This window comes from Phyllobates terribilis, unplaced genomic scaffold (genome assembly GCF_046119375.1).
Source record: "Phyllobates terribilis strain yellow unplaced genomic scaffold, ASM4611937v1 Scaffold_63__1_contigs__length_7903474, whole genome shotgun sequence".
NCBI lineage: Eukaryota > Metazoa > Chordata > Amphibia > Anura > Dendrobatidae > Phyllobates > Phyllobates terribilis.
The window spans coordinates 5349560-5372897 of NW_027362823.1; the positions used below are offsets into that span (position 1 = coordinate 5349560).

Here is a 23338-nt window from a genome sequence, read left to right on the forward strand (position 1 = left end):
CCCTGGTGTTGAGGAGCTGAACATCACAGCTCTGGTCACTGTGTAGTGGCCGCTCCCTGGTGCTGCAGATCAGCTCCTATTACATGAATATTAGCTGATCTGCAGGACCCACAGTACAGTGAATGGAGCAGTGATGTTCAGATCTTCAAACTATTTACATCTGAGCGTTGCAAACAAGTGATGGGTAGAGCCAGTGCCGCGTGTCGGAGCCCACCGATCTGATATTGATAACCCATCCCCAGGATAAATCATCATTATTATACTACTGGAAACTCCATTAATGGATTGTCTGGGATTAATAACTCGAGCCCCTTCTTTAAGAAAAAACAGTCCCTAACTGGTCACAGGATAAATGTGGGATTTCAGGTCACCCATTTACTGCAATGTAGCTGGCAATGCCACCCAGCGGATCTAAGCAAGTCCCGGGGCCACAACAATATACAGCCAGTGCCCGAGTATAGGATGGAAGATTAAAAAAAATCTTCAAAAATGTATTTAGTGTGAGGCATACATCAAAAATACATGCAATGCTTTTCCTGACAACTCTGAGTTTTATAATGTGGAAAAATCGTTTAAAAAAACACTGTGTGAACATAACCCTAACTGCATTGTGACTGTGTATATACATATATAAGCTGCCCCTCCCCCACCATGTGAGCATTCTCAGCGCGTACTGACCAATGCTGTCCACCAGGTGGCATCAGCAGGAAATTACAGCGATGAGACAAGCACTGCATGACAGCCCCGCCCCAATCTGCCCTATACCAGACACGCCCCCTACCAACGCCCCACCCCCGCTGCCATGACAACCGAATTATTTAATGGCAGAAAGAGAGACCTTATATGAGCAGAGAAGTAGCGGCCGGAGCGCGGGGTCCGCACAGGTGAGCGCCCCCTATAACACAGTGTATGTACTGCACGTCAGCTCTATGGCAGACTGTCACCTGTGCTGGATCCAGGACGTGTTACACTTATATCTGTACAGAGACACAGAGGACGCAGCGGGGCCCTGTCGCCAGATATATATATGTGCGTGTGTGTGTGTGTATATACAGTATATATGTGTATGTATATGCTGTATTACTGTATATATGCGTGTATATATGTACTAGCTATTGAACCCGTTCTACGCCCGGGTGGCGAGCATTTTTATTGGTATATGGTCTCCCATCCTGGTATTTGTGCTGCCCCCATCCTCTTGTGGTATGCATGGCACCCCTCACCCCCTAATCCTGGTATGCATGGCACCCCTCACCCCCTAATCCTGGTATGCATGGTCCCTCCACCCCCCAATCCTGGTATACATGGCACACCTCATTCCCCAATCATGGTATGTATGGTCCCCTCACCCCCCAACCCTGGTATGCATGGCACACCTCACCCCCCAATCATGGTATGTATGGTCCCCTCACCCCCCAATCCTAGTATGCATGGCACACCTCATTCCCCAATCCTGGTATGCATGGTCCCCTCACCTCCCAATCCTGGTATACATGGCACCCCTCACCCCCCAATCCTGGTATGCATGGCACCCCTCACCCCCAATCCTGGTATACATGGCACCCCTCATTCCCCAATCCTGGTATGCATGGCACCCCTCATTCCCCAATCCTGGTATGCATGGCACCCCTCATTCCCCAATCCTGGTATACATGGCACCCATCACCCCCCAATCCTGGTATGCATGGTCCCCTCACCCCCCAATCCTGGTATGCATGGTCCCCTCACCCCCCAATCCTGGTATGCATGGTCCCCTCACCCCCCAATCCTGGTATGCATGGTCCCCTCACCCCCTAATCCTGGTATACATGGCACCCCTCATTCTCCAATCCTGGTATGCATGGCACCCCTCACCCCCGAATACTGGTATACATGGCACACCTCATTCCCCAATCATGGTATGTATGGTCCCCTCACCCCCCAACCCTGGTATGCATGGCACACCTCACCCCCCCAATCATGGTATGTATGGTCCCCTCACCCCCCAATCCTAGTATGCATGGCACACCTCACCCCCCAATCATGGTATGTATGGTCCCCTCACCCCCCAATCCTAGTATGCATGGCACACCTCATTCCCCAATCCTGGTATGCATGGTCCCCTCACCTCCCAATCCTGGTATACATGGCACCCCTCACCCCCCAATCCTGGTATGCATGCCACCCCTCACCCCCAATCCTGGTATACTTGGCACCCCTCATTCCCCAATCCTGGTATGCATGGCACCCCTCATTCCCCAATCCTGGTATGCATGGCACCCCTCATTCCCCAATCCTGGTATGCATGGCACCCCTCATTCCCCAATCCTGGTATGCATGGCACCCCTCATCCCCAATCCTGGTATGCATGGTCCCGCCCCCCAATTCTGGTATACATGGCACCCCTCACCCCCAATCCTGGTATGCATGGTCCCCTCACCCCCCAATTCTGGTATACATGGTACCCCTCACCCCCAATCCTGGTATGCATGGTACCCCCTCATCCCTATTCTGGTATCTATGGTACCCCCTCACATCCCCAATCCTGGTATGCATGGTACCCCTCACCCCCAATCCTGTTATGCATGGCACCCCTCACCCCCAATCCTGTTATGCATGGTCCCCTCACCCCCAATCCTGTTATGCATGGTCCCCTTACCCCCCAATCCTGGTATGCATGGCACCCCTCACCCCCCAATCCTGGTATGGATAGTCCCCTCACCCACCAATCCTGGTATGTATGGTCCTCTCACCCCCCAATCCTGGTATGTATGGCACCCCTCACCCCCCAATCCTGGTATGTATGGCACCCCTCATCCCTATCATGCTACACACACATACAAGAAAATAAACACTTATACTCACCTTTCTTCCCTGTGCTCCAGCGCTGTTTCCCGTTCTGCTGGAGGCCGGGGGAGGAGTGCGGCGCCGAAGTACGCGTGTGCCCATACCACGCTGTCCGGCTCCATTTTGCTGAAGACACATTGCAAATGTGTCTTCAGTAAAATGGCGCCGGATAGCGCTATGCGCATGTGCCGATTTCAATGCCTCCCTCTTCCCCCGGACTCCGGACCGAACAGAAGCGCCGCGGTAACGCTCATCCCGGTCAGGTAAGTATGTAAGTATGGCGCCAGAGATCGCGGTATGTGTTCAGTGTATACGCATACCGTGATCTCCAGCACCATACACTCCTCTTACCTGTAACGGCTCCATGCGTTCTTCAGTCTGGAGCCAGACTGTGCAGGCGTGTCGCACTAGCGCAGACTATAAAGGCTTCAGACAGAGGGTACTCTATATGTATGTATATATATATATGTATACTGTATATGTGTATATGCATACTGTATGTATATATATATGTATACTGTATATGGGTGTGTATATTTGTATACTGTATATGGGTGTGTATATGTATACTGTATATGGGTGTGTATATATGTATACTGTATGTGTGTGTATATATATGTATACTGTATATGTGTGTGTATATCTATACTGTGTATATATGTATACTGTATATGGGTGTGTATATATGTATACTGTATATAGGTGTATATATATGTATACTGTAGATGTGTGTATATGTATACTGTATACACAAATTCTTTGGTCTTATTATCTTCATTTAATTTGCTTGCAAGGAAAAACACAAAAGAGAATGAAGCAAAAATAAAATCATTGATCATTTCACACAAAACTCCAAAAATGGGCCGGACAAAAGTATTGGCACCCTCAGCCTAATACTTGGTTGCACAACCTTTAGCCAAAATAACTGCGAACAACCGCTTCCGGTAACCATCAATGAGTTTCTTACAATGCTCTGCTGGAATTGTAGACCATTCTTCTTTGGCAAACTTGTAGTGAGCTGGCCGTCTCTGGCTGTTCTGTGATAATTGATATAGAGCCTGTTACAGAAGTGATTACACAGGATGATGTTGCCACCTTGTGGCCAGAGGTTGCACCTGCGCAGGGTGTGATGACAGAGAAAAAGACTGAGCCTCCTGTGTCCCGCCCCAGAGAGTCATGTGACCAAAGTGGGAAGCAGGAAAAAGCGCGCGTAGAGTCTGCTGTGGTCTGTGAAAAGAGCCAGGACGGTGTGCAGGCCCTCGTGTGTGGCGCAGGAGAGACTCTCAACGTGATTTCTTCTATCTGACACCATATCCTCGGAGCCTTCCCCAGCTCCTGCACTGCTGAAGGATTCAGCTGTTACACTCCCTGCTACTGGAGTGTGGACTACATAAGGGGACCCACCAGAGCTTCTATCCGGATCAGAGAGACTGTAAGCGGGACCTCTGGCGAGAGGCCGAAGTATCCCTTCCTTTGTTTCCGCGAATTCTGCTGTTCCTGTTTTTTTTCCGGCTGGGACGCCTTCCTGCAAAGACAGACAGGCCTGCGACGGGGGACACATCCTTCTGGAGTAAAGGACTGGTAACGTGTGAGTAGGGACAGTGAGGGTCAGCTTATCAGTACACGTTATTACTGTGCATATTTACGGTTGTCATTTATTGTTTTTTTTTCTTTGCTGTGTTAAAAATGTATGCGAGTAAAGATACGGTTGTCAAGATAGAGTCTGTGTGTGGGGATCTTGCTGGGCCAGATCATAGATACCAATGCGCGGCCTTGCCCGCGGTCACTTCAAACTGCTCCAGGTCCCTGATATTTGAAGGGAGCCTTCTCCAAACTGCCATTTTGCGATCTCTCCACAGGTGTTCTATGGGATTCAGGTCTGGACTCATTGCTGGCCACCTTAGAAGTCTCCAGTGCTTTCTCTAAAACCATTTTATAGTGCTTTTGGAAGTGTGTTTTGGGTCATTGTCCTGCTGGAAGACCCATGACCTCTGAGGGAAACCCAGGTTTCTCACACTGGGCCCTACATTATGCTGCAAAATTTGTTGGTAGTCTTCAGACTTCATAATGCCATGCACACGGTCAAGCAGTCCAGTGCCAGAGGCAGCAAAGCAACCCCAAAACATCAGGGAACCTCCGCCATGTTTGACTGTAGGGACCGTGTTCTTTTCTTTGAATGCCTCTTTTTTTTTCCTGTACACTCTATGTTGATGCTTTTTCCCAAAAAGCTCGACTTTTGTCTCATCTGACCAGAGAACATTCTTCCAAAACGTTTTAGGCTTTCTCAGGTAAGTTTTGGCAAACTCCAGCCTGGCTTTTTTATGTCTTGGGGTAAGAAGTGGGGTCTTCCTGGGTATCCTACCATACAGTCCCTTTTCATTCAGACGCCAACGGATAGTATGGGTTGACACTGCTGTACCCTCGGACTGCAGGGCAGCTTGAACTTGTTTGGATGTTAGTCGAGGTTCTTTATCCACCATCCGCACAATCTTGCGTTGAAATCTCTCGTCAATTTTTCTTTTCCGTCCACATGTAGGGAGGTTAGCCACAGTGCCATGGGCTTTACACTTCTTGATAACACTGCGCACAGAAGACACAGGAACATTCAGGTCTTTGGAGACGGACTTGTAGCCTTCAGATTGCTCATGCTTCCTCACAATTTGGTTTCTCAAGTCCTCAGACAATTCTTTGGTCTTCTTTCTTTTCTCCATGCTCAATGTGGTATACACAAGGACACAGGACAGAGGCTGAGTCAACTTTAATCCATGTTAACTGGCTGCAAGTGTGATTTAGTTATTGCCAACACCTGTTAGGTGCCACAGGTAAGTTACAGGTGCTGTTAATTACACGAATTAGAGAAGCATCACATGATTTTTCAAACAGTGCCAATACTTTTGTCCACCCCCTTTTTTAGGTTTGGTGTGGAATTATATCCAATCTGGCTTTAGGACAATTCTTTTTGTGTTTTTTTCATTGAAGACAAATTAAATGAAGAGAATAATACCAAAGAATTTATGATTGCAATCATTTTCAGGAAGAAATTGAGCATTATCTGACAGAATTGCAGGGGTGCCAATACTTTTGGCCAGCACTGTATACTGTATATGGGCGTGTGTATATATATATGTATACTGGTATGTGTGTGTATATGTGTGTATATATGTGTATATATGTATACTGTATATGTGTGTATATATGTATACTGTATATGTGTGTATATATGTATACTGTATATGGGTGTGTATATATATATATATATACTGTATATGGGTGTGTATATATATATACTGTATACTGGGTGTGTATATATGTATACTGTATAAGTGTGTATATATATATATATATACTGTATGTGTGTATATATATGTATACTGGTATATGTGTGTATATATGTATACTGTATATGGGTGTATATATGTATACTGTATATGTGTATATATATGTATACTGTATATGTGTGTATATATGTATACTGTATATATGTGTATATATGTATACTGTATATGGGTGTGTATATATATATATATATACTGTATATGGGTGTGTATATATATATATACTGTATACTGGGTGTGTATATATGTATACTGTATAAGTGTGTATATATATATATACTGTATGTGTGTATATATATGTATACTGGTATATGTGTGTATATATATGTATACTGTATATGGGTGTATATATATATACTGTATATGTGTGTATATATGTATACTGTATATGTGTGTATATATATGTATACTGTATATGGGTGTGTATATATATGTATACTGTATATGTGTGTATATATGTATACTGTATATGTGTGTGTATATGTATACTGTATATGGGTGTGTATATATGTATACTGTATATGTGTGTATATATATGTATACTGTATATAATCTTTAATCTTTGTCAGGTCCAGGGGTCCTGTAGAATGTGAATCCCTGAGGAACAGCGTATCCTTGGCTTGTGCCAAGACAGAAGAAAAGTTGCTGAACACTTGGTACCCCAAAGTGATCAATCTATTTGCCAATCAAGATGCCCTGCAGTTGATTAATGCGGACAAATTGGATTCCTTTTATAACTGCGTCTCGACTAGCGGGGTGCCTCAAGGGTCTGTCTTGGGCCCTATATTATTTAATATATTTATTAATGATCTAGTGGAAGGGTTGCATAGTAAAATAGCAATATTTGCAGATGATACTAAACTTTGTAAAGTAGTTAATACAGATGAGGATAGGGCACAGCTACAGGAGGATTTAGATAAATTGGGGAGTTGGGCCAAAAAATGGCAAATGGGGTTCAATGCCGATAAATGTAAGGTCATGCACATGGGAAAGAAAAACAGCAGTCACCCATACATATTAAATGGGAAACCGTTGGGGAAATCTGACATGGAGAAGGACCTGGGCGTCTTGGTTAACAGCAAATTAAATTGGAGTGCCCAGTGTCAGGCAGCAGCTGCGAAGGCAAATAGAGTCATGGCATGCATCAGAAGAGGAATAGGGGCATATGATGAGAACATTGTTCTTCCTCTGTATAAAGCGCTGGTAAGGCCGCACTTAGAATATTGTGCACAGTTCTGGGCTCCGGTGCTCAGGAAAGACATATTGGAGCTAGAGAGGGTACAAAGGAGGGCGACTAAGGTAATAAAGGGAATGGAGGGACTAGAATACCCAGAGAGGTTGTCCAAATTAGGCCTATTTACGTTGGAAAAGAGAAGGCTTAGGGGAGACCTCATAAACATGTATAAATACATCAGGGGGCTGTACAGAGATCTCTCCCATGACCTGTTTATACCAAGGATGGTGACAAAGATGAGGGGGCACACTATGCGTCTGGAGGAAAGGAGGTTCCTGCACCAGCATAGAAGGGGATTCTTTACGGTCAGAGCCGTGAGACTCTGGAACTCTCTGGGAGAGGAAGTGGTGATGTCCAACTCACTTAATGAGTTCAAGAGAGGACTGGACGCCTTTCTTGAGAACAATAAAATTACGTCTTATGCTTAGTGATAGTTAATTAATCCAGGGATTTAATCTGACTGCCAGATTGGAGTCGGGAAGTGAATTTTTCCTCAATGATGTAAATTGGCCTATACCGCATGGTTTTTTTTTGCCTTCCCCTGGATCAACGCTGCGGAATAGCTGCAGTGCACAAGAAATAGGCTGAACTGGATGGACGCTTGTCTTTTTTCGGCCTTTTAAACTATGTAACTATGTAACACTTATGTCCAAGCAGGTAAAGGCGGCTGCAAGATCCGTGATATATAAGGATTCATGTTCATTATTGTATCTCTGGATCAGACATAGACTCAGAGTGATACAACTAAATAGACCCTATAGGGGTAAAGTTGGCATATCCGGGGGGAAATATATCCCAGATTTGCCAAACTGAGCCAACTCATGAAACACATGGGTACATAGGAGAAGAAAGAGTTAATTGGCGTAAAAAATATAAATTTTTATTCCATCAAGTTAAAAAACGTACATAGTAAAAAGAGAAATGACATAATACGGATAGTATAAAGACACTAATTAGATTACCAATGTAGCAAGATATGTTACAAAGTATACATATATGGTCACGCATATGGTCACAGTGGGACATGAGCAATATAGATAATATAGCATAAGGTTAGTATATCAAGACAATCCAATGAGTGTAATAATATATCAAAAAGTAATCCAGAAGTATTCCATAGTCATTGGATTTACACTTGCCATATGCATCAGGTATCCATCTAAATAATGCTCCTGCCCACAAATAATCAGATACATGTCACATAAAACATTTTTTAAGGTAGTCTCTTACCACAAAGAGTGCCAAAAAGGAGGGTAAAGTGCATAAAGGAGCGCACAGTGGCAGAGTGGTATTCCCATCTCATATATGTATGGCACTTCCACAGTCTGAGGACGCACATTCGGCTGAAGTATATTGCTGCGCAGGGACATGCCGGGTCCCTGAGCTGCAATGCATGCCGCCAGCCAATCAAAGGCCAGTAGCTGATGTCGGCGTGCCAGTCACGAGCGACGCATGGAAGTGACGTCATGCGCTGCCCTTGCCGGCACACTGAAATCAGCTACAGAAGAAGACGCCGCATGTCGTGGGAGCGCAGGAAGGTAAGAAGAATCATTTATTTTTGTTTATTTAATGTATTACAAAAGAACAACAGAACATTATACCAGGAAAGGGCCAAGGATGGGGAGCATTAGACAAGGAAGGGGCTCAGGGTGGGGAGAATTAGACAAGGAAGGGGCCCAGGATGGGGAGCATTATATAAAGAAGGGGCCCAGGATGGGGAACATTATACAAGGAAAGGGCCCAGGATAGGGAGCATTATACCAGAATGGGGGTCATTATACCATGACATGGGCCAGGATGAAGGACATTACACCAGGAAGGGCACAAGGATGGAGGTCATTATACCAGAATGGGGCCTAGGATGGGGGACAGGATACCAGGATGGAGGACATTGTTATAGGATGGGGGACATTGTACCAGGATTGGGGACATTGTTACAGGAAGGGGCCAGGATGGGGGACATTATTACAGTAAGAGGCCCAGGACCAAGGACATTATACCAGGAAGGAGCCCAGGATTGGGACGTTATTGCTGAAAGGGGCTCAGGATGGGGGGTATTATACACAGAAGGTGGATATTATAACAGGAAGAGGCCCAGGATCGGGGATATTATAACAGGAAGGGGCGCAGGATGGGGAACATTATACCAGGAAGGGGCCTAGAATGAGAGACATTATTATAGGATGGGGCTACAATGGGAAACATCCAAGGCAGGGACGAACACGCGCATCATTATCGGATCTAGAATGCTACAAGGGCCCATACATCTGACCAACATGCTGGTGGGGGCCCAGGTCCAAATTTTGCACATCTGCAGGAACATGGCATATGGCTTAACAGTATGTCATATGTTGGGAAGGGGTTAAGCTACAGCACATTACATAGCCTCTTGCAGCTATATCAATGGAAAAATTAAAAAATGTATGGCTTTTTGAAGAAGGGAAGGAAAAAATGCAAAACAAAAAATTATCCGGTCCTGAAGGGATTAAGGAGTTCCCACCCACAGTAAATGTTGTCACTCAGCTTAAAATCTTCACTTGCTTATTAGCAGAAGCTAAGGTTTCATTAGGATCTCCGAGGCTAAAGTTACATGCGGCTCCAGCTTACATGTAAAGGGGATGGTATCAAGGAGTCTCACCAAACTTTCCCTACAAATGTCCAACAATTCAGAATTCATATCCATTGATAATTTATCTTCTAAAATGATAGCATTTTTTTTCTATCCTTTTCATTTTATGTGTAATTAACTTTTTGCTCTCCTCCTTTAAGCAATGGGAGGAACGACTGATAAGGATCCAGGAAACCATTGATGAATGGCTGAAGGTGCCGACCCAGTGGCTTTAATCTTCTCTTCTGAGGACATCATGCAGCAAATGCCTGAAGAAGGACGCTTATTCCAGACTGTGGACAGAAACTGGAGAGAGATCATGAAACATTGCGTTAAAGACCCGAAGGTAAATGGATGCTTCATGGTGGACTGATACAAGAAAGCACGGTCATCTTGCATCCAGGATTGATGTTTTCCAAGAGTCCGTGTCCTGATGCTTCCATCACAAGGATCCCGGGTTATGGGGCTCCGCACTGCCTGGACTCCAGCCTCCCGCATCTTCTATTTTCTATCCAAATAGGTTCTAATTTTTCTTTTAATATAAACTATTGGCACAATAGTCAATGAATGTGACCTTTTTTCAGTCTCTATAACTATATAATGGAATCTTACTTATGGGCTATCTACTTTGTTTTAGGTTTTAAGCGCCACTTCTCTGACCGGACTTCTGGAGAAACTTCAGGACAGCAATGTGCTTCTGGATAAAATCATGAAAGGGCTGAATGCCTATCTGGAGAAGAAGAGGCTTTTTTCCCACGGTATAGTCCTTTCACTTGTTGCAATGATTGTATATATTCCTTAAATATTTTTTTTTCTTATTTAAACGCATTGAAATCATTTTTGTAATTGGATTTCATTAATAATTTTGCACTGTTTGCCTTCTATTGGCTCTGTGTTGCGCTGGCTATTGGACTTATTTTTAATCTGTCTTTTTTCAGCTCCTCTTAGCCGATTTATGACCACAGATCACATCAAAGCTGAATGTGCAGGAAACAAAAAGCCTAACGGTGCAACATTTTTAATGAAACTGAATTGTCGCAAATACTCGCAATTAAATGGGTATTCCCATCTCCAAGATCCTATCCCAATATGTAGTAGGCGTAGTAATAATAATAATATTAGCAAATACCTCCAATTAGAAGTGTAGTATAGTTCTTCTGATTCACTATGTCGCTTTCCCCATGTGCAAGGCATTGCAGTAGCTTCGGTATCCATGGTTACGACCACTCATATAGTGACAGTTATTTGCTAGTGGTCGTAACCTAAGCTACTGCAATGCCCTGCACATGGGGTAAGCAACAAAACAAATCAGAAGAACTATACTAAACTTCTAATTGGAGGTATTTGCTAATATTATTATTATTACGCATACTACATATTGGGGTAGAATCCTGGAGATGGGAATACACATTTCAGTTAAATAAAAAAAAGTTCCCAAAGCTGGATAGCCCCTTTAAGCTAACCATACGCATGACATATGAGATACCCGTGGTCTGAATGGTTATTTGGCTATTTCTCCTGACTCCCACCTATTCTGCTGAACAGTCATGTGGTTTTAATGGGGAGAGAGGAGAAAGTCGGTACTGGACACCTCCGGCAGCGGGTTATCTCCCCTGAGAACCAAAAGACCGGGTATTGAAATCCCATCTGCCCGATCCTTCTGGCCCTGACATCCTCTATCGGGGGAGAGTCAGGAGACCCCCATACACATCAGTGGGTAGGCCGGTCCTGCTGCAATCGTCAGGTTTAAACTATTTTAATCCAATGTGTATGGGGACTGAATCTTTACTTTAAAGCTTTGCTTTTCTATTTTCTCACATAGACACTAATACAAATGGCGCCTGACCCAATACTTTAATGACATCTTTATCATATTGTGCATTTTCGCTTTAGCTTTTTCTTCCTGTACAACAATGAAATGCTAGAAATTCTCTCTGAGACTAAAGATCCTCTGCGGGTCCAACCACATCTAAAGAAGGGCTTTGAAGGCATAGCAAAGCTGGAGCTCCTTCCTAACCTGGACATCAAAGCCATGTACAGCACCGAGGGGGAACGCGTAGAGCTCATCCAGACCATCTCCACCTCCGAGGCTCGGGGGGCCGTGGAGAAGTGGCTCATCCAAGGGGAAGATGTCATGTTAAGGAGCGTGCATGATGTTATTGTTCGGTCACGAATGGTACGGATCTACCTACAGACCAAAAGCATTAATTGGAACTAATCTAGTCTATATATATAATCGTCTTATCCCGTCTGTCTGTCTGTCTGTGTGTCTGTCTGTCCAGGAAATCCCGCGTCGCTCATTGGTCCGGCAGCGGCCAATCAGCGCCGGGGGATTTCTAAAAAAAGATGGCGGCCGTTAGCGGCTCATCTGCGGGACGGAGCTGAGCGGCGATGCAGCCAGGAGATGACTGGCGCAAGGCGCTCATCTCCCGGCCGGCAACAGCAGAAGGAACCCGACCGACGGACCCATCTGCGGGATGGAGATGCAGCCGGAAGATGAGCGCCGCGAGGCGCTCATCTCCCGGCCGGTAGCAGCGGAAGGACCGCCGGCGTCGCTGACCTCCATGCGGAAGGGAGGACCGGGGAGCGGCGCTGCGGGTCGGGATACTTCTGCTGTGAGCGCCCGCTATGTCCCGGGTTCTCGCAGCGGAAGTAGCCGCACAGGCAGCGCCGCTCCCCGGTCCTCACCAAGACGATTCGATGATTGATCGCGGTCTTCGGACCCGACCAATCACTGATCTTAGCGCAAAACTTAAACACCGCTGTGCTGATTGGTCGCCGACGCTGCCCGCGACCAATCACCGATCTTGGCTCCACATTTAAACACCGCTGTGGTGATTGGTCGCGGCCGATATTTAAATTTGGCGCCAAAATCGGTGATTGGTCGCGGCCGATATTTCAATTTGGCGCCCAAATCGGTGATTGGTCGCGGTCAGCGTCCCCGACCAATCAGCACAATAGTGTTTAACTTTGGCGCCAAGATCAGTCATTGGTCGCGGGCCAAGACAGCGACCAATCACCGATTTGTGCGGCACTTTTAAATAGCGTCCGTGACCAATTGGATGTCAGCGCCGCTCCCCGGTCCTCCCTTCACACCCTAGCCGCATGGATGTCAGCGCCGCTCCCCGGTCCTCCCTTCACACCCTAGCCGCATGGATGTCAGCGCCGCTCCCCGGTCCTCCCTTCACACCCTAGCCGCATGGATGTCAGCGGCGCTGCCTGTGCGGATACTTCCGCTCCGAGAACCCGGGACATGAGCGGGCGCTCGCAGCAGAAGTATCTGGACTCGCAGCGCCGCTCCCCGGTCCTCCCTTAACACCCTAGCCGCTGATGTCCCCACTGTATCCGCATGGTCTTACAAAGGTCCGGACATTTGTGTTAAAAATCGCTTATTGGTCGCTGGCGCTGCCCGCGACCAATCACCGATTTGGGCGCCAAATTTAAATATCAGCCGCGACCAATCAGCACAGCGGTGTTTAAATGTGGAGCCAAGATCGGTGATTGGTCGCTGGCGCTGCCCGCGACCAATCACCGATTTGGGCGCCAAATTTAAATATCGGCCGCGACCAATCACCGATCTTGGCTCCACATTTAAACACCGCTGTGCTGATTGGTCGCGGCTGATATTTAAATTTGGCGCCCAAATCGGTGATTGGTCGCGGGCAGCGCCAGCGACCAATCAGCGATTTTTAACACAAATGTCCGGACCTTTGTAACACCATGCGGATACTGTGGGGACATCAGCGGCTAGGGTGTGAAGGGAGGACCAGGGAGCGGCGCTGCGGGTCGTGATACTTCTGCTCCGAACGCCCGCTCATGTCCCGGGTTCTCGGAGCGGAAGTATCCGCACAGGCAGCGCCGCTGACATCCATGCGGCTAGGGTGTGAAGGGAGGAACGGGGAGCGGCGCTGACATCCAATTGGTCGTGGACGCTATTTAAAAGTGCCGCACAAATCGGTGATTGGTCGCGGTCTTGGCCCACAACCAATCACGGATCTTGCCGCAAAAGTTAAACACTACGGTGCTGATTGGTCGCGGACGCTGACAGCGACCAATCACCGATTTGGGCGCCACATTCAAATATCGGCCGCGACCAATCACCGATCTTGGCTCCACATTTAAACACCGCTGTGCGGATTGGTCGCGGACGCTATTTAAATGTGGCACCAAAATCGGTGATTGGTCGCGCCCAGCGTCGGCGACCAATCAGCACAGCGGTGTTTAAATGTGGAGCCAAGATCGGTGATTGGTCGCGGCCGATATTTGAATGTGGCGCCCAAATCGGTGATTGGTCGCTGTCAGCATCCGCGACCAATTAGCACCGTAGTGTTTAACTTTGGCCGCAAGATCAGTGGTTGGTTGCGGGCCAAGTCGGCGATCAATCACCGATTTGTGCGGCACATTTAAATAGCGGCCGCGACCAATTGGATGTCAGCGCCGCTCCCCGGTGCTCCCTTCACGCCCTAGCCGCATGGATGTCAGCGCCGCTGCCTGTGCGGATACTTCCGCTCCGAGAACCCGGGACATGAGCGGGCGCTCGCAGCAGAAGTATCCCGACCCGCAGCGCCGCTCCCCGGTCCTCCCTTCACACCCTAGCCGCTGATGTCCCCACAGTATCCGCATGGTGTTACAAAGGTCCGGACATTTGTGTTAAAAATCGCTGATTGGTCGCTGACGCTGCCGCCGACCAATCACCGATTTAGGCGCCAAATTTAAATATCGGCCGCGACCAATCACCGATCTTGGCTCAACATTTAAACACCGCTGTACTGATTGGTCGCGGACGCTATTTAAATGTGCCGCCAAAATTGGTGATTGGTCGCGCACAGCGTCGGCGACCAATCAGCACAGCGGTGTTTGAATTTGCCGCCAAGATCGGTGATTGGTCGCGGCCAGCGCCAGCGACCAATCAGCGATTTTTAACACAGATGTCCTGACCTTTGTAACACCATGCGGATACTGTGGGGACATCAGTGGCTAGGGTGTGAAGGGAGGACCGGGGAGCGGCGCTGCGAGTCCGGATACTTCTGCTGCGAGCGCCCACTCATGTCCCGGGTTCTTGCAGCGGAACTATCCGCACAGGCAGCGGCGCTGACATCCATGCGGCTAGGGTGTGAAGGGAGGACCGGGGAGCGGCGCTGACATCCAATTGGTCGCGGCCGCTATTTAAATTTAAATGTGGCGCCAAAATCGGTGATTGGTCGCGCCCAGCGTCGGCGACCAATCAGCACAGCGGTGTTTAAATGTGGAGCCAAGATCGGTGATTGGTCGCGGCCGATATTTAAAATTGGCGCCCAAATCGGTGATTGGTCGCGGGCAGCACCAGCGACCAATCAGCGATTTTGAACACAAATGTCCGGACCTTTGTAACACCCTGCGGATACTGTGGGGACATCAGCGGCTAGGGTGTGAAGGGGGGACCGGGGAGCGGCGCTGCGGGTCGGGATACTTCTGCTCCGAGCGCCCGCTCATGTCCCGGGTTCTCGCAGCGGAAGTAGCCGCACAGGCAGGGGCGCTCCCCTGTCCACTCTAATACGATTCCGCTCCCCGCTCCTCACCAATACGATTCGCTGATTGGTCGCGCTCTCCACACCCGACCAATCAGTGATCTTGGCGCTAAAGTTAAACACCGCTCTGCTGATTGTTCGCGTCCGCTGCCCGCAACCAATCACCGATTTGGGCGCCACATTTAAATAGCGGCCGCGACCATTCACCGATCTTGCCGCCACATTTAAACACTGCTGTGCTGATTGGACGCGGACGCCGGACGCGTCCAATCAACGAGATTGGCGCCAAATTTAAGCAACGCTCTGCTGATTAATCGCGGTCGCTGGCCGAGATCAATCAGCAGTATTGGCGCCAAATTTAAACCTCACTCTGCTGATTGGTCGCAACCACCGGCCGCGACCAATCTGCGTTTTTGGTGCCAAATTTAAACAACGCTCTGCTGATTGGTCACGGTCGCCGGCCGAGACCAATCAGCAGCATTGGGGCCAAATGTAAACCCCGCTGTGCTGATTGGTCGCGGTCGCCGGCAAAGACCCATCAGCATTATTGGTGCCAAATTTAAACCCTGCTCTACTGATTGGTCGCAGCCGCCAGCCGCGACTAATCAGCGATTTTGGTGCCAAATTTAAACACCGCACTGCTGATTGGTCGCGGCCGCCAGCCGCGACCAATCAGCGAGATTGGCGCCAAATTTAAACAACGCTCTGCTGATTGGTCGCTGTCGCCGGCCTCGACCAATCAGCGATTTTGGCACCAAATTTAAAGAATGCTCTGCTGTTTGGTCACGGCCGGCGACCAATCTGTGATTTTGGCGCCGAATTTAAACCCCACTCTGCATCGCTCTGCTGATTGGTCGCGGTCGGCGGCCATGACCAGTCAGCAGTATTGGCGCCAAATTTAAACACCGCTCGGCTGATTGGTCGCGACTAATCAGCGATTTTGGTGCCAAATTTAAACACGCTCTCCAGTCCTCACTAACACGGTTCGCTGATTGGTCGCGGCCGCCGCCCGCGACCAATCATCGATATTGCCGCCAAATTTAAACACCGCTTTGCTGATTGGTCGCGGTTGCCGAACGCGACCAATCAGCGATTTTGGCGCCAAATTTAAACACAGCTCTGCTGATTGCACCCGGTCGGCCGCATACCTATTCTAGAATACCCGGTGCATTAGAATCGGGCCACCATCTAGTTCTTTTATATTTGTATAAGATTATTTGGCGGCAGTGAATGATTTGTGGATGATGTATCTCTTGCAATAGAGCCAGGTAGCAGATCTTCTACCTGCAATCGGTAGAAATGAATTTGCTAGATAATACTAGTAAGGTTGTCCCTCTCTTAAATGCTTCTGTCAACGTAATTTAACTTTCTTTTTTAAAAGGCATACCCTGCGACTGCAAGAAAAGACTGGGTGAGGGAATGGCCGGGCAGGTCGTGCTCTGTGTGTCTCATGTTCTGGACAAGTGAAGTGCATGAAGCTATCGGCAGTGGCCCGGAGGTACGGCATAAGCTCCTTTACTGATCAAGGTTGCTTCACTATAAACAGTCATGGCCGGAAGTGTTGGCACCCTTGAAGTTGTTCCAGAAAATGAAGTATTTTTCCATAAAAAATTGCATGTGTATTTTCTGTTATACACATGTTTATTTCCTTTGTATGTATTGGAACAACACAAAAAAAGGCAAATTGGATATAATTTCACACAAAACCCCATAAATGGGTCGGACAAAATTGTTGGCATCTTTCCAAAATTGTGGGTAAACAATTTTGTTTCAAGCATGTGATGCTCGTTCAAACTCACCTGTGGCAAGTAAAAGGTGCGGGCAATATGAAAATCACACCTGAAACCTGATACAAAGGGGAAAAGTTGACTCAGTCTTTGCGTTGTTACGTGCCACACTAAGCAGGGAGAACAGTAAGAGGAGAAGAGAACTGTCTGAGGACTTGAGAACCAAAATTGTTGACTAATATCTTCTTTTTGTGTTGTTCCAATATACACAAATGAAATAAACATGTGAACAACAAAACGTGTAATTGTAATAATTTTCTGGGAGAAATACATATATATACATTCATAGACAGACTTCATGAGTTCTCCTGCTAATAGACTGTCATACCCAGAGACGCAGCTTATAGGAGTTTCCAGGGGGGGATATACCATTGGTGCAACAGAGGTAAGGGGACCCACATTCACATCCAAAGATGCAAGCAGCTTATTTCACAGTACGTTATTAGACTGCAAAGAGCCCATGTAGTGTTCTTGCCCAGGGGTCTTCTCCTGGGGGTTGCAGTTGTACAGCGGCTCAATATCTTGAAGGTACCCAAAAGGCTCCATAGTATTGTTGGGATTTTGCATTGATTCATGCATCTTGTCTAGAGATGCGCAACTAAATTTGCAGGACCTTGGTCTAAGAGAGCAGGTTAGTAGTCTGTGGCTGTTGGATGGGAGCCTTGCTAACCGCCTCTTACATGCCGGCATCCCTGGCTCCTCTTTTGATTAGCCGGCCAGGCGTGATGTCATTTGTGCCTCACACCACAACTATGACATCGACATCAAAAGAGGAGCCGGAGATGCCGGTTCACGGGGCTCCGGTCCTGCGGCCGTGGAATACTGACCGGACTGTTGGACCAGAGTCCTGCAAATCCATTCGCTCATCTCTACTCTCGTCATATCTACCAATAAGGGAAGACATTGTATGGGATTTCCCATAATACCAGCATAAAATGAATCCATCTGCATTGAGTTTTCCATGCTGTTTGTAGCAGGGTTTTATAGAGGTACATCTGGGTATTTGGAGCAATTTGCGAGGAGGCAAATTGTCCCAGCAGACTCGCAGCACATTGGGGGCTCTCGTCACCATAGAGGGGCACGCTCGTGACGTGGTCAGGGAAATGATCGAAACAGGTTTGTGCAAACATCATGGCTGGCAGCAAACTTTCCAATACCATGTTCTATTTATTATACACTACATGGAGAAAGGTATTGTGCCCCCTCCACATTACACCTACAGGGGCTTTTATGGCCTCCTATTCTAATCCATATCCAGGATGTTAATATGGAGTCCGTCCCTCTACAGATATCACAGCTCAGTATGCCGAGCACCTTCATACATTTCACCATATTCCTATGTTCTTTCCATATCTATGTTATGTTCCCCCCTCTTTTCTTTGAGTTTTCATAGGACACAATTGATCTTGTCACAGTAAAGCAATCTTGGGGTGTACTTACAATGACGTCTATGGGGCAGTAGTCATTTCTGCATATTGAGATGGTGGTCCCTATATAGGAATGTTTTGGCATCTGTAGGTGTCGGCATCCCCTGTATATGACTCATTGCCACAATTGATCTTCTTTATAGTCAGTGGTTTGGATGGCCTAGGTGCGGTTTGTAATATTTTCTATCAATGGTGTGTGTGCTCTCCTCTGTGCAGTGTCGTTCTATAACCATGGATGGACTAATAAAGGGGTTTTATGTCAATTCCTTTAATGACCTTTTGTTCGGTTTCTTTGTAGGTATTATGTCATTCTCCGAGTGGTCAGCCATTCTAAGCCTGAGCAGACATATGGCAATGTAATTGATGTGTGCCTGACATTGCTCTTCCCTATGTGGCGGTGACATATTTATGCTGCCATTCTCCAGTATTTGTTCTAATTAATCATCCTAAAGGTGTTTAGTGGGGTTGAGGTTGAGAACGTGTGGGAAACAGTTCTGCTCTTCTATTCCCTTAGGGTTGGAAGCTACAATTGTTTAAAATGTCTTGTGCTGAAGCATTAAGATATCTTTTCACTGGAACTAAGGGGCCTAGACCACCCCCTAAAAACAAGGCCATACCTCCACCACCAAACTGCCCAGCGGGCACAATGCAGTTAATAGGGTAACGTTCTCCTGGCATTCACCAAATCCAGACTCGTCCATCAGATGCCAGATAGAGAAGTGTGATCCGTCACTGCACAGAACAGGTCTCCTCCAGAGTCCTGTGGTGGCGGCTTCACACCACTCCATCCGACGCTCGGCATCGTGCTTGGTGATGTAAGGCTGCATGCAGCTGCTCGGCCATAAAGCTCCAGGCGGGGGCGCAGTGTTTGTGGTGATGTTGTTACCAAAGTAGATCTGGACTCTGCAGTTATGGAGTCAGGAGAGCGTTCTGCCCTCTGCTCCTCAGCACTCAGTGACCCCTCTCTGTAATGTTCTGGGGTCTCCTGAGTTGCTGCAGTTCCTTCCACTCCTTAATAATATCACTCACATGTGATGGGGGAAGATTTAGGAGGGAAGAAATGTAATATCCAGACTTGTTACCCCGGTGGCTCCTATTACAGGACCGCGCTGGTATCAGAGAGCTCTGCACCACCAGCCGTTCTGTCATATGTTAGTAACAGCACACAGCATGGGAGGGCGGATGTTATACACCGGGGGGCGTGGGGATTGATGTTATACACTGGTGGGGGGCGAGAGTCTTAATGTTATACAAGGCCGAGGGGCCAGATGTTATACCCTAGGGGTACGAGGGGCTAGATGTTATACTGTCCGAGGGCTGGATGTTATACACTGAGGAGCAAGGGGACGGATATTATATACCGGGGTGAGGGGACGGATATTATACACCGGGGGGCGTGGGGACGGATATTATACACCAGGGGCGAGGGAATGGATATTATACACCAGGTGCGAGGGGACGGATATTATACACCAGGGGTGAGGGGACGGATATTATACACCAGGTGCGAGGGGACGGATATTATACACCAGGGGTGAGGGGACGGATATTATACACCAGGGGCGAGGGGACGGATATTATACACCGGGGGGCGTGGGGACGGATATTATACACCGGGGGGCGTGGGGACGGATATTATACACCAGGTGCGAGGGGACGGATATTATACACCAGGTGCGAGGGGACGGATATTATACACCAGGGGCGAGGGGACGGATATTATACACCAGGGGCGAGGGGACGGATATTATTCACCAGGGGCGAGGGGACGGATATTATACACCAGGTGCGAGGGGACGGATATTATACACCAGGTGCGAGGGGACGGATATTATACACCAGGGGCGAGGGGACGGATATTATACACCAGGGGCGAGGGGACGGATATTATACACCAGGTGCGAGGGGACGGATATTATTCACCAGGGGTGAGGGGACGGATATTATACACCAGGGGCGGGGGGACGGATATTATACACTGGGGCGAGGGGACGGATATTATACACCGGGGGGGCGAGAGGCCGGATGTTATACACCAGGGGGAGGGAGCGAGGGGACAGATGTTATACACCGGGGCTGGGGGCCGGATGTTATACCCTGGGGGCCAGATGTTATGCAATGGAGCGCTTGGGGTTGGATGTTATACAGTGGGGTTGAGGGGATGGATTTTATACACTGGCGGGGGGGGCGAGGGGAGAGATGTTATACTAAACTAGGGGCGAGGGGTGGATGTTATACACCGGGGGAGGCGAGAGGCCGGATTTTATAAACTGGGGGCTGAGAGTCCGGATGTTATACACCGTGGGCAATGGGACTAAATGAAAAAAGCAGAATTCGGTGACTAGGAGTTTTGTCCTATAATGTATGTGCATTTGCCTTCCCTTTAGAAACTCTCCCTTGTGATTCTGCAGTGTCTTAGAGGTTGACTATCTTTTCCTACATTCCTCAGGAGTTTCTCATGAACAGACTTCCGGTGGCTTGCCCAACTCCGCTATTACTGGGAGAATGAGAATGCGAGAGTGCGAATCATCAACTGCAATGTGAAGTCCGCCTATGAGTACCTGGGCAGCTCCCCACGCCTGGTCATCACTCCGCTCACTGACCGATGCTAGCGGACTCTGCTATGATGTGATGGGTTATGCTCAGAAATGTTTTTGACTTTTGTATGATGCATGAAACTTATTAGCAATTATTATTGATATTTCATACCAGTTCTTTCATGTTTCATTGGTAGATCGGTGCTTTTTATCTAAATCTTGGTGGAGCTCCAGAAGGTCCGGCCGGCACAGGAAAAACTGAGACCACCAAAGATTTGGCCAAGGCGCTGGCCGTGCAGTGTGTGGTCTTTAACTGCTCTGATGGTTTGGACTACATAGCAATGTCAAAGGTACATACAATGTTAAGCTGCTCCATTGCAGATAATAAACTGACTCCATCCGATGTTCTGCTGACATCTTTTGATTATATAGTACAGACCAAAAGTTTGGACACACCTTCTCATTTAAAGATTTTTCTGTATTTTCATGACTATGAAAATTGTACATTCACACTGAAAGCATCAAAACTATGAATTAACACATGTGGAATTATATACTTAACAAAAACGTGTGAAACGACTGAAAATATGTCTTATAGTCTAGGTTCTTCAGAGTAGCCACCTTTTGCTTTGATGACTGCTTTGCACACTCTTGGCATTCTCTTGATGAGCTTCAAGAGGTAGTCACCGGAAATGGTTTTCACTTCACAGGTGTGCCCTGTCAGGTTTAATAAGTGGGATTTCTTGCCTTATAAATGGGGTTGGGACCATCAGTTGTGTTGTGCAGAAGTCAGGTGAATACACAGCTGATAGTCCTACTGAATAGACTGTTAGAATTTGTATTATGGCAAGAAAAAAGCAGCTAAGTAAAGAAAAACGAGTGGCCATCATTACTTTAAGAAATGAAGGTCAGTCAGTCCGAAAAATTGGGAAAACTTTGAAAGTGTCCCCAAGTACAGTTGCAAAAACCATGAAGCGCTACAAAGTAACTGGGTCACATGAGGACCGCCCCAGTAAAGGAAGACCAAGAGTCACCTCTGCTTCTGAGGATAAGTTTATCCGAGTCACCAGCCTCAGAAATCGCAGGTTAACAGCAGCTCAGATTAGAGACCAGGTCAATGCCACACAGAGTTCTAGCAGCAGACACATCTCTACAACAACAGTTAAGAGGAGACTTTGTGCAGCAGGCCTTCATGGTAAAATAGCTGCTAGGAAACCACTGCTAAGGACAGGCAACAAGCTGTAGAGACTTGTTTGGGCTAAAGAACACAAGGAATGGACACTAGACCAGTGGAAATCTGTGCTTTGGTCTGATGAGTCCAAATTTTAGATCTTTGGTTCCAACCACCGTGTCTTTGTGCGACGCAGATAAGGTGAACGGATGGACTCTACATGCCTGGTTCCCACCGTGAAGCATGGAGGAGGAGGTGTGATGGTGTGGGGGTGCTTTGCTGCTGACACTGTTGTGGATTTATTCAAAATGGAAGGCATACTGAACCAGCATGGCTACCACAGCATCTTGCAGTGGCATGCTATTCCATCTGGTTTGCGTTTAGTTGGACCATCATTTATTTTTTAACAGGACAATGACCCCAAACACACCTCCAGGCTTTGTAAGGGCTATTTGACCAAGAAAGAGAGTGATGGGGTGCTACACCAGTTGACCTGGCCTCCACAGTCACCAGACCTGAACTCAATCGAGATGGTTTGGCGTGAGCTGGACCACAGAGTGAAGGCAAAAGGGCCAACAAGTGCTAAGCATCTCTGGGAACTCCTTCAAGATTGTTGGAAGACCATTTCCGGTGACTACCTCTTGAAGCTCATCAAGAGAATGCCAAGAGTGTGCAAAGCAGTCATCAAACCAAATGGTGGCTACTCTGAAGAACCTAGAATATAAGACATATTTTCAGTTGTTTCACACTTTTTTGTTAAGTATATAATTCCACATGTGTTAATTCATAGTTTTGATGCTTTCAGTGTGAATGTACAATTTTCAAAGTCATGAAAATCCAGAAAAATCTTTAAATGAGAAGGTGTGTCCAAACTTTTTTCTGTACTGTATATACACACACATATAT

General features: G+C 47.3%; 1 protein-coding gene across 1 annotated transcript; it reads left to right on the plus strand.

Moving 5' to 3' along the window:
• Nucleotides 1–801: 801 nt before the first annotated feature.
• LOC141192509 (dynein axonemal heavy chain 12-like) lies at nt 802–12157 on the plus strand. The gene is made up of 4 exons (XM_073662031.1): nt 802–884; nt 10165–10349; nt 10641–10761; nt 11897–12157. Exons 2-4 carry the CDS (start codon nt 10209–10211, stop codon nt 11926–11928), a joined length of 294 nt encoding a protein of 97 aa, XP_073518132.1. The 5' UTR covers nt 802–884; nt 10165–10208; the 3' UTR covers nt 11929–12157.
• Nucleotides 12158–23338: the final 11181 nt, after the last annotated feature.

Bases quoted from the DNA above. Each gene is read 5' to 3' on its own strand.
- LOC141192509 (XM_073662031.1), top strand. From the start codon at position 10,209: ATGGCTGAAGGTGCCGACCCAGTGGCTTTAATCTTCTCTTCTGAGGAC. The intron at 10,350-10,640 runs GTAAATGGATGC...ACTTTGTTTTAG, and splicing joins ATTGCGTTAAAGACCCGAAG to GTTTTAAGCGCCACTTCTCT. The intron at 10,762-11,896 runs GTATAGTCCTTT...TTTTCGCTTTAG, and splicing joins GAAGAGGCTTTTTTCCCACG to CTTTTTCTTCCTGTACAACA.